This window comes from Mixophyes fleayi, chromosome 1 (genome assembly GCF_038048845.1).
Source record: "Mixophyes fleayi isolate aMixFle1 chromosome 1, aMixFle1.hap1, whole genome shotgun sequence".
In the NCBI taxonomy this organism is placed as follows: Eukaryota; Metazoa; Chordata; class Amphibia; order Anura; family Limnodynastidae; genus Mixophyes; species Mixophyes fleayi.
This window is the reverse complement of record NC_134402.1, coordinates 124,699,287-124,713,421: the sequence shown is the minus strand read 5'-3', so window position 1 is coordinate 124,713,421 and position 14,135 is coordinate 124,699,287. Positions and strand designations below refer to the sequence as shown.

The 14,135-nt window shown below is 40.6% G+C and overlaps 1 protein-coding gene across 12 annotated transcripts in view; it reads left to right on the top strand.

Moving 5' to 3' along the window:
* BLTP1 (bridge-like lipid transfer protein family member 1) overlaps window positions 1–14,135 on the top strand; it is a 216,124-nt gene that overhangs the window by 152,319 nt on the left and 49,670 nt on the right. For all 12 annotated transcript variants that reach the window (XM_075200283.1, XM_075200257.1, XM_075200247.1 and 9 more), the window contains 4 exons: window positions 8,157–8,262; window positions 9,464–9,561; window positions 12,230–12,415; window positions 13,410–13,578. In XM_075200283.1, the coding sequence (XP_075056384.1) occupies window positions 8,157–8,262; window positions 9,464–9,561; window positions 12,230–12,415; window positions 13,410–13,578 (559 nt within the window). The remainder of the gene's footprint in view (window positions 1–8,156; window positions 8,263–9,463; window positions 9,562–12,229; window positions 12,416–13,409; window positions 13,579–14,135) is intronic.

Here is a 14,135-nt window from a genome sequence, read left to right as displayed (position 1 = left end):
CGATCAACTGCATTTTGATAGCAAAATACCACTTCCATTGTTTGTACCATGTAAGATTTCCAGTATCTGTATTCATTCTTTTTTGTGAACTTATGCATAGTTTGTATTGTTATTAAAGACATGGATAACTGAATTCATCCTACATGAGACAAGTAAAAGAAGTACATCTTTAAACAAATGTTAAAAAGAGTATCTGTAGCCAAGTCCCCCTTTCCCCACTTGCGAGACCTGTATTTTATATAACTGATATTTATAGAGATAGTATACATTAACACTTTTATCCTAGACTATTTAAATGATTCCCCCCCCTCCCCCCTTCCTTCCCCAATGCACATGTTCTCTGTATGTTTATAGTGTTGGCACAGCATGCCTACGTACTTTGTTTGCCCATGTTTTAAATGCTAAAAATAGATTATAACTCATACTGATTGTTCAGTGGAGATCAGGTTATCGTGGTGCCGTGCGGTCCTCCATCCAGTGTGGGTTCTATCGGTATTGTGCTTCCTTCCCTGCTCTCCAGTGCTTGGAATGTGATAAGCCAGCCCTGGTACCCCTACAGTAGTTCCATGCAGTATTCCCTTGAAATCTGTGGGAGTGAGTGTGAGATGGACAGTTTTAGTCGTCATGTATTGTAATGTAGTGAACAACAGGGACTGCGTTTGGGGAGGGCAAACAGCCTCCTCAGCCCCCCACCTCCTTGAGTTCTTTTTAATGTGCCACAGCTCCAACCCTAGGCTTCGACTTCTATATTTCAAACAATTTCTTTTATATAAAGGAGGGTCTCTGCTCTGAGCTCTGTGTTGGATGCATGTGTGGGAGTTAGGGGATTGAATGTGTGATGAAGGAAGTTGCAAGACACACTTGACAGTGGAGCCTCTCCTATATCATCAGAGTCTACATTTCTCTTATTGCCTAATCATTTCATTATTGTACAACCGCACAAGACGATATCTTGCATAGTGCCTGCTGCAGATTGGCAGGAGAGCAGATCCTTTCATCATGTTTTACAATGAACAGATGCTGGCTGTACCGACAGGATCAGTAAATTTATGGATAGATTTTGGAATTAAATTGTCCCTCTCCCTGTCGCACACAATAGCTTTCAACATTCAAGAAACTTTATTTTTTAATCACCATCATAATCTAACTGTTTTTTTTTAAACTCTTTATTTGTAGAGGAAACAACAGGAACAGTACAGATAACATTTTGGACAAGAAAAATCTTAATAATCAAAGTGTTTCCTCTGAGTTTTATACTTTTATATCGGTGGGGGAAAGAGAAGGGAAGGGAGGGTGGGGGGTAGAAAGGCACAAATATTGTCAACAATATAACTAATAAACCAATAGGCACGCAAACTTGGAACATTGCTAGGAAAAGCTAGAGCACACAGTTACAATGACTGCACGAGAGAGGGGTAGCATACAGACATTACTCACCATCCGCGCACCAATTCCAGCCTGGGGGGTCCAGAGGCGGCCCAAGAGCTATGTTCCATCTGCAGGAGGAGGAGCCGTACTGGAAAGGCAGCTACGGCTTTCTAGAAAGTACCACGGGGCCCACACCTTATCAAAGTTATATGATTTATCATGAAGGTAGCACGTTATACTTTCCATGCTTGCGACATGTCCTATGTACAACCGTAACTCCTGCATAGAGGGAGCCCTAGGGTCTTTCCAGTGCTTTGCTATTAGGGATTTAGCGGCTGCCAGAAAATGAGAGATAAGCTTGTTAGAGGGCGCGCTCTCATCAGGTATAGGGCGAGAGAGAAGGAATGACCAGGGATCCTTACTTATCTGTTGTTCTGACACAGAGTTTATGAGTGTAAGAACCATGTTCCAGAAAGGAACTATGCGAGGGCAGGTCCACCATATGTGTAGCATCGTACCTCTCTGGCCACATTCCCGCCAGCAGCTCGGAGTGGCCAGAGGAAACATTCGAGACAACTTATCAGGAGTATAGTACCACCTATAGTACACTTTATAGGCAGTTTCCTTAATTAATGTAGAGATCGAGCTCTTGGCAATCCCCTCCCTGACCTCCTCCCAGCATAAGTCGTCTGGAGGAGGACCCAAGTCATTTTCCCATTCCCGCTCATGTCGGCCTGGAGTATCGAAGGTATAATCTATGAGCCAATTATAGATCTGGGAGATCATCCCCTTAGTGAGAGGTGACTGTAAACACATGTACTCTAAGGAGGTCGGGGCCCGAAGAGCCTCCTGAGGGGGCAAAGACATGGCGTAGTGTCGAACCTGGAAGTACTCAAAAAAGAGCGGACAAAACAGTTCAAATTTATGATGAAGTTCAGACATAGAAGCCCAAGTTTGATTAACCACCAAGTCCGAGACCACCCGTAATCCCGCCTTTATCCAGTTTTTAAATTGTTGGGTTGAGTTGCCAGGAGGGAAGTGTGGGTTGCCCCAAAGGGGAGTCAGAGGTGAAATAGGGGAGGACAATTTATATTTGACCCGACATGAGTCCCAGAGGGATAAGCAGAATTTAAGAGATTGGAGAGAGGAGGCTGCTGGTGGCCTATCTATATTAGCCAAACCCCAGAGTGATGCCATGGAGGGGACCCCAACATAGTGGGTCTCCAGGTCCACCCAGGCTATGGACTGATAAGGCGCATAAGTTACCACCACCTGGGTCAAGTGGGATGCCAAATAATAAAATTTAATGTCTGGAAATCCCCTGCCTCCTCGGGCCCTGGGCTTCTTAAGCACTGCTATCGAAATTCTAGGGGGCTTGGCACGCCATATAAACTTTAGAAAGGAGGAATGCAAATCCCTAAACACAGAGTCGGGAACCCTCACTGGAAGAGTCTGGAAAAGATACAGAAGCTTAGGGACCAAGTTCATCTTAATAGCAATAATCCTCCCCAGCCACGATATGATGTAGCTCTTCCAAGTCTCTAAGTCCTGTTTGATTTTTGACAGAAGGGGGGGAAATTTTCCCGATACAATCTCTCCTAGGATGAGGTGATATAAACTCCAAGATATTTGATCTTATTGACCTGCCAGCGTAGTGCAAAATTAGTCTGTAAACTGGACCTAAGGGAAGGGGAAGCATGGAGGAGCATGGCCTCGGATTTAACAAAATTAATTTTATAGCCAGACAGGAGGCCATATTCATCCATAAGTTTATATAGGGCGGGTAAAGACTCCTGAGGATTTGTCAGAGAAAAAAGTATGTCATCCGCGAAGAGAGATACCTTGAATTCCCGCGGTCCCGCTGTCACACCTGAGATTGACGTCGACTGTCTGATCATCGCCGCCAAGGGTTCTATCACTAGGGCAAAAATTAAGGGCGAAAGGGGGCAGCCTTGCCTCGTCCCGTTGGAGAGGGAAAGAGGGTCGGAAAGAGACCCATTAACCAGAACCCTAGCTGAGGGAGAGTTATAGAGGGCTGATACCCCGGTCAGGAATTCAGCTGTGAAGCCGTACGCCTTCAAAGCTAGGGTCATGAAATCCCAAGAGATTCGATCGAACGCCTTCTCGGCATCCAGTGAGAGCATCATGGCCGGGAGGCGCCTTTGATTGATGATTTGAACAAGGTCGATCGCGCGGCGAGTATTATCCCTCGCCTGGCGACCCGGGATGAAACCCACTTGATCATAATGGATTAGACCCGGAAGGACTCCATTCAGACGGGTAGCCAGGATCTTTGCATATAACTTAATGTCGACATTGAGAAGGGAAATGGGACGGTAGCTTGCACAGTTGCTAGGGTCTTTTCCCTCCTTATGTATAACTACAATACGCGCCTCTAACATTGATATCAGGAAAGGTTCGCCATGTAAGACCGCATTGAACAGGGAGCGGAGGTGAGGAACCAAGGTCTGGGAAAATCTTTTATAGTAGGCTGCTGAAAAGCCATCAGGTCCTGGGGCCTTGGAGGTCTTTTGGGCCTTGATAACTGCGAGTATTTCCTCCGAAGTAATCTCCTCATTTAGTTGTTGGATTAGGCTGCTGGAAAGGGTAGGGAGATTCGCTTGCCTCAAGAAAGCTGCTATTGTATCCGCAGGAGGGGCTCTCCCGGGATTCTGAGCATCCAGGTTATACAGTGAAGAATAAAATTTCTGAAACTCTCGCCCTATCTGGTCGGGACGGTAAATAGGTAAGCCGGAGGGAGACTTCAGGGCCATGACGTTGTTTTGAGATCTCTGGGCCCTAAGACGGGACGCTAGTATTCTGTCAGCTTTATCTCCCTTTTCGTAGAACGTCTGCCTCAGCCGTTTCAAGGCCGAGGCAGTGGATTCAGAGAGAAGGAGGTTCAGATCAGATCTCACCTTTAGAAGTTTGGTCAATACCTCTTCATTGGGGGAGAGTTTATGCTGTCTCTCCAGAGTCTGGAGTTGAATAGTTAATGACGCACGGTTAGAGGTGGCCAGCTTCTTACGGCGCGAGGCCATGCTGATAAGGTGGCCTCGAACCACTGCCTTATGGGCTTCCCAGAGGGTCATGGGGGAAGTATCAGGAAGGTCATTAAAGAGAAAATACTCATCAAGAAGGGTCCGGAGCTCTAGAATAAGTGACTGATCATGCAGAATGGAGTCATTAATACGCCACGAGGCGGGGCGAGGACGGGGTACTATGTCTGATAGGTCAGCTGATATAGGAGAGTGGTCAGACCAAACCATCGGGTGTATGTGAGCCGCCCTGAGTTTTAAAGACAAATCGTGGCTGAGGAAGACCATGTCTATTCGTGAGTAGGTACCATGAACCGGGGAGTAAAATGTGTAATCTCGGGATGAGGGTTCCCTGAGCCTCCAGGAGTCAAAGAGGAGATGATGGGAAAGAAGGGATACCAAAGCCTTAGATTTACGAGACTCTGAGCTGCTGACGGGGGGGAGCAAAGTGGACGATCTATCTATGGTATCATCTACTACAACATTAAAGTTCCCTGCCATAATCACTTCTCCCTGGCGTACCTGAGAGAGCAAAGAGTCTAGGGCAGCCAGGAATGAACGTTGGTTTTGATTTGGGCCATATACATTAACTAGGGTGCATATAGTATTATTGAGTTTGCCCACTAGGATTAGAAATCGACCTTCAGGGTCAGAATGAGATGTCAAAAGCTCAAAGGTTACGTGGGATGCAATAAGTGTAGCTACTCCTCGCTTTTTTTGTCTGAGGTCACAAGCATGGAAAGCAGAAGGGTACCGTTTAGATTTCAGTTCTGGATGTAAGTGACGGGTAAAATGTGTTTCCTGAAGAAAAACTATATCTGCTCTATGTTGTTTAAGTGTAAGATAGAGTGTTGTACGCTTTTGTGGGCTGTTCAAACCTTTAACGTTCAATGAGAAGATCCTAAGAGCCATCGGGAGGTGAAGACAGGGCCGCCCCGGGTCCCCCAGCGAGGACCGGTTGCACTACAAAAGAAAAAAAGAACAGTCCCAAGATAATCTAACTTTTAACAATGTATTCAGTGTAGCAAAGTCAACACAGAAGGCTGTGTTAATATTGAACATTAAGTAGATGCTTCAACCTTACATCTTGGAAGATGGTAATGCTGAAGAAGCTATACAGTTTATCCTTAATGTCTAAATTATGTAAGAACACAGGAATGCCCCAGCCTTGTGAGCTCCGCTCCATTTACTATGCAGTGGAGTGCAATGGACCACATTACACAGCTGGTTTGTCACAAACTTGACCTAAAATAGGACACAGTGTTCAAGGTCTGTCTTACACAGTGGTGGGTAACCTGCAGCCTTTTGTGGGTTCGAGTGTGGCCAGGAGGCTAATCTGTGTAGAGAAAACTGCCTTGGCAGCATGAATTGGCCGCAAATTTAACTGAACAGCTTCAGGATATCTACCAGAGTGAAGGACTTGCTTATTCCATTACATTAGATGAGCCAACAGGTTTTATTTGTGCTATAACAGCAGTTATGAGCAGTTTCTAGCTTTAACACGTGGTATTGATTTTTTTTTCTATTCAAAGAGAAATGTAAAGCTAGAAATCTTATAATGTGTGATCCTGTTTGACCTGATGGTGCAGCTTCCATGATTGGAAAATGTGTAGGGTTTGTTTCTTTGCTACAGAAGGAAATATCTAACCCTGATTATCTTCATTTCACTGTATTTTACGGATACAAAATATTTGCACTAAATCAACAGTTTTAAATTATTCACTTCATAAAGTTATTGATAACTACATTAGAGCAGATGCTTTACGCCATCATCATTTTCAAGACGTTCCTCTCACTGATGAGGAAACATTTAGGGGCCAATTCCAAATTATGTGCACTATTACAGTTACTACAGTAAAAGTGCGCCATATTAACGTTAGTACAGTAATTTTAACGCTGAATTTTGCTCGCAGCCCTCGGGTCCGCAAGCAATCCGGGTAAAAATGACTGTATTAATGGTAATACTATCAACGCCGCGTTATTCCTAGAATAACGTGGCTGAATTGAGTCGACCCCTTAGCGTTGCTCTTCCATACCAATTCAGAGTATACTGGGTGTCTCAAGGACAAGTATTACAAAACATATTAGATCACAATATTTATTTCAAGAACGGACACATTTCCAAAAGGATTTCTGCAGAAATGCAACCATCTTATGTGACTTATTGACCAGACAAAATGAGCTGAATATTTCTTTACAAGGAAAGACAAAATCCATACATGATATATATGTAGAGAGAGAGATATAGATTTATGTGTATGTATGTGTGTATGTCTTATCCTCTATTACACCAATATGCTCAGCATTTACTGCCTTCTTTTGGGAGAACTTATTGCTGTGAGTCTACATTTTTGCACATGGAAAAAGTCAAGAATTTTCTAAGGTCACAGATAACAGACCTCAAAGCTGGAACCAAAAATTAAATTCCTAGCACAAAGCAAAAAGTAACAAAAAAGTAATTACAGTTTTTATGAGTTCATTATTAAAAGTAATAATTTGATTTGTAAAGATCTTAATTTCCTCTTTCTTCTCAATAATCGTCTTGAAAGTAGTTTAGTAACTTATTTTCTTCCTCTCAAAGTTTAATTTAGTATTATAAAAGTATGTTCTTTATTATATTTATTAATGAAGAAACTGTCTATATATGTGTATTTTTTGTGCGTAAATGCTGAATGTATATACTTATCTACCTGCAACCTGCGTGCGCCTTGTGTGAACCTTGGGAAATTGGATGTGGCCTCGCTAGTCTAATATTTCACAAGTGTTTGTGTTGATTTGATAATATATCTATGATCCCTAGTTCCACTGTGCTATGTTCAATGCAAATTCATTCTTCTTCTTCAACTAATTGGGTAACCTTAAGTGTCAGTCTGTATGGTAGTCCTGTCAGCAGATATCTCCACATGTTCTCTGAGCGCTAGCTTGTCACTATGATTGATTTGACAGTGACATCAATCCACAGAGCCAAAGATCATCTTTCTCTTTTTTTTTCTCTCTCATTATGTCAATTAAATGTACATTTTATACAGTAATTCATATTATAGGATTTAGTCATTCACATTGATTGTATCATGAAATGTGAACGTTTAAACTGGAGGGATTTAACTTAATTTGCATGTTCATTGATTTGTGTTGACTGCTGCACTGTATAGACCTGATTTAGAGTTAGGAGTAAATAAAATATAGCTAGAAGGTGCAATTTTGCATCTTGGCAAAACCATGTGCTGCAGGGTGGGAGGGGGGAAACGTAAAATGGGCAGACAGGCTTAGCGTTCGGAGGCTCATCCTAGCTCATCTTTAAGCCCCAGATTTAAAATATAGATGTCCAGTATTTGTGTGCTAGGTACAAATTACCTGTATGCACAAACTATTTGCATTTGCACCCTTTACATCGCAACATGGTTTGTCCAGGTGTGCATTTTTAACCCTTTAGCTGTAATTGCTCCTAACTCTTTATCAGGTTATATATGGCTCATTCTCCATTTACACAGTGGGTAGCGTTTGTGCCCTATGATCTCTGTCCTGGGCACAGTCTAGTTATAAACGGCCCTGGTGAACGACGGAAATTGTTAGTGAAATGTCTGTTAAATTACTGTTTTAGTGTAGACAATATTCTTGATTGAAATATGTTCATTGTTCTGCTGTTTGAGAAAAAAAAAATCTTGTTTGCTCTCTTAAAATGTTTTGTACTTCCTACGTTTGTTGTGAGGGAAACAGCATGACACTAAAACTGATCAATCCCAATGACAGGTCGGGTCGTTTGAACACAACCTCACCACTGATCTTCTGAACCACCTGGTATTTGTACAGAAAGTCTTCATGAAAGAGGTCAATGAGGTTATACAGAAAGTCTCAGGTTAGTGGATATTGTTCTAGGTTGACTATGTTACTGACAATGAATAATCATATGGTGCCACTATTATTTCTCTAATCTACATGAAACACAAGGGCCTAGATTTACTAAGCTGCGGGTTTGAAAAAGTGGGGATGTTGCCTATAGCAACCAATCAGATTCTAGCTGTCATTTTGTAGAAAGTACTAACTAAATGAAAGCTAGAATCTGATTGGTTGCTATAGGCAACATCCCCACTTTTTCAAACCCGCAGCTTAGTAAATCTAGCCCAAGGTGTCTTTTACAAGGAGTACTATTGAGTACACATGCCATGCCTATAAAATCAAAGTTTTTCCTGACTGGTCTGTAAGGAAGTGTTTTACTGTGAGTGCTCTGGGCCATATTAGTGGAGAAAGTGGAGGCCAGTATGCTGATTTAGAGGTGCCATATTATAGTGCAAGAGTTATATTCCTACACCTTTAGCAACAATCATTGTAGATGTTTTACTAAACTCTAACATGTAATGAAAAAGTTGAAAACCCTAAACTAACAAATGGATTTTTGTTTTTTAAATGTTGTGTTAATAATGGTCATATCCTGGCATGATGACAAATATTCAGTGTCCACCATCTCTTCTTCCATTGCCATATACTGAACGTTACATGTATCCATGTAAATGTGAGTAATTTTACATGTCTGACTTGGACCAAAGCTTTATGCTGGTTGCTAAAGCATTAATATTAAGCTAAATTTGGTACATCCCTATTGTACACTTGGTAGGCTTTCTGTAACAAGAAGTTCAGATAGGATGGAGGAAAGTGGTTTGCTCTCTAGTAAATGTGTTTATATCCATTTTATTTATACAATTCTTAGTTAAAATTAGCAATTCGGTTATTGCACAGCAAGCAGTGGCGGCTAAATGGTTTTTCCTCTTGCATTTATGTTAGTTCCCTACATCAGACTAAAATTAGCATTTTGTAGGTCAAAATGTGTCCTGATAGGTAATGGTGAGTTTCCCAAAAATCTGTGATTTGGTAATTGTCAATGATAACATACAAATATTAATGGCAGATGTTACAAAGGTTACCACAACTTGACTAGATTTTGAAACTAGTTTATCCAGTAAACAGTGCTCCTTAATCTGTGGCTCACTTATTCTTTAAGAACTGTGCATGAGCTGCACAACCGGCATTGTTATGTAATTCCTTCTTCACATTATTTTCAGGAGGAGAGCAGCCAATTCCTCTCTGGAATGAACATGATGGTACAACAGATGGAGAAAAACCAAAGATCCTCCTCTATTCCCTAAACCTGCGATTTAAGGTACATACTTTTGAACAATTACATTCTATGCTCTTTACGTTTCGGATAACATCTTAACATCTGTCACAAGTTGTATGTAGTTATATAACTTGAGGTCCGGTTTTTATAGGTGGTTGTTACCCTGCACTGGGTTGTCAGGTGGGTTGAAAGAGTGATTTGTTAACCACTCTGAGGAAAGCTTTGTCTATACTCGTTGCATGCTGGACAGATCCTGAAGAGAGGCTGCTTTTATTTTGGTTGTTTTAGGGCAATATAGCCAAAAGTGTTCCTTCCTGAGAATATTGAACTAGGCTACATACCATGGGTATGGTTACCGCAGCTGTGCAAATGTGCTCCACAGTTAAGCTCCTACTTTCATGTTTACTTAACAAGAAAGGAGTAGTTAAAGGATATAAAAAAAAAACAACAAAAAAAAACAATAAATGTTTCCAAAAAATACATTAACCAACCATTTTTTATTTTTTTTTAAAATGAGGTCTATGCATCATACTTGAGTTTTCAGACTCGTACTCCAGATACCAAGCTCTAGCAATGCCCCTGCCTAAGGCATAGCAATTAAAACCTTCACATTCATCAGCATAGTCTATTCAACTGAATCACAGCTGTGTTATCAAGAAGGTAATGGGCAAATCTAGATCTGGAGGGGTCCCAAAAAAGAGAGATGTAGGGATCTGATGGTTACCAGTATTGCAATGCAAGTATTTTTAATTACCAAGTGGGTGGAGGCATTAAACCAATGGACCTGACATGTCCACTTTTATCCCTATTCTGTGATGGTTGAAGTGGTCTATCCCCTGGCATCTCTCTGTGTTTACCCCCGTTTCTCTTTCCCTGACCTGTCTTTCCAATGATCCTATACTATAGTACTTTTGGTAACGTTAAATGGGAGGAGGACATGGGGGAGATATTCACACCGGAAGATTGGGACAAAATACGCTTAAACCTCTCTCAAGACTAAGTGTGTGTAAAAATTAGCGAAAACTCTTGGTTCCACATCGGCTTCACGTATATCCGGGCGCCTCCCAGCTGTGTTGGTGTCGGTGTGGACATGAGAGCACACTGTCCCATATCTGGTGGCACTGTATGAAACTTCTTCCTTTCTTGGACTCTTCACCGCTTAATTCTCAGTATCACGCATGTCTCTCTTCCACCCTTCCTTTCTTACTCTTTACTCCCTCGCTTCATTCCCAAGACACAACCAGAAACTTATTACACACATTCGTAGTGGCATCAGATGTCAAATTGCCGCCTTCTGGAAAATTCCGGACCCGCCTCCTCTCCTTTCTGTGATTAAACGCATATGGCAGGTTTATGACATGGAATATATTACTAGCATTCTCAGCCACACTCCTGTCCAATTCAATAGTGTCTGGAGTCCCTGGACTGAGTATTACGGGACTTCTCCTCCGCTGACTTAATGAGGCCGTTTGCCTTTCCCCATTACTGTTCCGTTCTATTCTGTTCTTCAGCCTCCTTATCCCCCTTTCTGCACTCTTTTGGCTAGTGATTTGCGCCCTCTCCCCTCCGCCTCCCTTTCCTTTCTTCTCTCCTCTCTCTTTTTAACTTTGTTTTCGATGCTTCTTGGAAACCGACTTCTGCTTTGAGTCATACATTATGTAAGTTTCTTTCCCTTAGTTGAAAAAATAATAAAATGTTTATTCAAAAAAAATCTAGTTTGGAAGGATCACGCTCTCTAAAAATGTACTGCAAGAGCTGCTCCAGTTGAGGGTATCCCTCCCTCAATCAACGAAACTTAATACCAGAATTAACTAGGCGCTCATTGTCTATATGTACCTCACTGATATGGAACCACTTAATCAATAATAAATTGGTAATACAGTTAATAAGTAAAAAAACCTGAGTGCAAAAAATGGCAAATAAATACAATTTAATACATAACAATTATTACAAATTAGGTTAAAATCCGCCTGTATGTCACTATATACAATCAATTGAAAATACAATGGTAAATCAACATGTTCAAATACCAATCATTAATAACCATAAGCGTGGTGAACAGTAAAAACATAAAGGTGGTACATTAAGAATTGATGGCCTCCAGCCAATTGTACATGCGGTGGATTAGTATTTGATCCAAATAAAATAGCAGATATAGGAGACTGGTGTAGAGATACAACCGTCCTAGTTAAAGTGCAGATGTATATGGTGTTGCCATGACACCGACTGATAGGAGATACAATTATACTCCCGCTGAAAAAATATAAAAAATAAAAAGTATATGTATAAAAATCAAAATAAAAATAAAAGTAATGATGCTCGAGTTTAGGTACTTGCTGTTATGATCCCTCACAGCGGCCGCGCGGCAGGGTGGTGTAATCGCTCTTAGTTCCTGCGAGTAAGAGCTGTGCAGGGCATAGTTCTGTAGGGAATCCCTCGTGGTGCCTGTCAGATTGACGTTACGTAAAGTGGGCGTGACCCAACGCGTTTCGTCCTAGCTGGACTTTTTCAAGGGCCTAGATATATAGAAGGTGGTTTTTTTCTCTATCTATCTTTTTTTTTTTTCTATCATACACATTATTTGTACCAGCAAGTCAATGTAAAAGTTATTATAATATTATCATAAACCTGCATTCGGTTTTTTTAGACTGGAAATGTTACGACAGAATTACATATTTGATTCACATATTATTTGCTTTTTACCTTTTAGGGCATCCAAGTGACAGCTACGACTCCGTCCATGAGAGCTGTCAGGTTTGAGACTGGGCTAATTGAACTGGAGTTGTCAAATCGAATACAGACAAAAGCCATGCCTGGAAGCAGTAGTTATCTTAAGCTTTTTGGAAAATGTCAGGTTGACTTGAACTTGGCACTTGGACAAATTGTAAAACATCAGGTTAGAATATGTGAATTTGAAATATATTTTACCCAAAAAGTCTAATAACCTTTGTTCAAAATGTTTGTTAAAAGGGAAACAATTATACTTAATGTCTCTGTATTTTATATATTTTTCTTGGCATAGCTTAGTTTGGTTTCTAGTGCAATTAAAGAAGAAATGTCCAGTGCAATGGTTCTTGATGTCTTAAAACGGTGACTCTTAAAACTTTAGGGCAGATGCCCTTTAGAATCTGGTATTATTACAGTAATATCGCTTAATGATAAGTTTATATTTCTGGTGCAAAATTATACTGACGACCATGTTCATTGGAGAAAAAATAAAATATTTTTAATCCTTTTCTCTGAAGCCATTGGTTGTATAGAGTACTATCTGGAGTTTGGGCATTTTCAAATTTTAGCAGAAAAGTTTCCTTGTATACCCCCATAGCCCTGAATGGAATTCAGTTATTGCCCAACCAAACCCCAAAAGACAGAACAGGAGAGCGAGAAAAAAAACCTGTAATTTGGACTTGCATTAAATCCATTTCTATGATGTCACCTGGGGAACACTGCTTCACCATGGGGTTATATAGGCAGTACCGGAGCAGGACACTTAGGAGTTAATTTAGTTAGAAGCCAATTGTCTTACCTATGTTTTCGGACTTTAGGAGTAAACTGGAGCATACAAAAGAGAATATACAAACGGCACACATTTAGCGCCCTGGCTATAATTGATCCCATGGCCCCAGTACTTCAAGACAGCAATACTTTTCACAGGGCCTCCCATCTCTTTAATCAGGAGCCTAACTAGTTTAACAAAAGTTAAAGTTCCCTTTGAACTAACTTTCAAATTTCTTAATCATAACTTCTAATATTCTCTAGAAATGTCTGATTTACAACATGTATGTGCATACAATGAATAATGTAACATTATGCATTATTTCTTTTATTTTATTACACTGTGCTTTGTTTGTGTTCTCTTAAGTGTTTGATTTGTACTGTGACCAATGCAGGTTTATGAAGAGGCTGGATCAGATTTTCATCAAGTTGCTTATTTTAAAACCCGCATTGGCTTGCGTAATGCATTCCAGGAGGAGATCAGTGGCTCAGCGGGCAGAGAAGCAGTGCTTATTACTCTGAGTAGACCCATTGTCTATGCGCAGCCCGTAGCATTTGACAGAGGTATTAGTTGCTGTCTTTCTGTTCTATTCTACATTTCACAATCCGTTAGAACTCTAAAAATACTTCTTATAACTCTGGCGTATAAAAGCAGGAACATAAGAGATTGATTTGCTTCTTTAAAAATTATACCCAAGTGCTTCTGTGTAATCTCTTTCAAAATACACTTGCATATTATACTTCTCTACTAACAGTACTCACAATTCAAAATACCTGCATATGTTTGTTATCCCATCAGACTTTTCTCACCTCTGTGCTGAGCCTATTTTGGAACATTTTGTGCTGGTCACATTGCAATATCAATATCAGTAAATTGTTTATACAGTGCCCACACCAATTACACTTTGTTATTCTTGTATTTTTTTATTATTATTATTATTTTTTTTTAGAAAACTTGCAGAATTTTCAGAAAATACCATAAGTTTGCTTATACCTCCTTACACGGCAACAATAATTGCCCAAAATGGGCAAAAAAATGTTTCAGGTTTTTGGTTTTTTTGTTCTGAAATTGCTAACTAAGAGCAAATGTGGGTATTTAGTTTTTTAAACACCACAAGAAA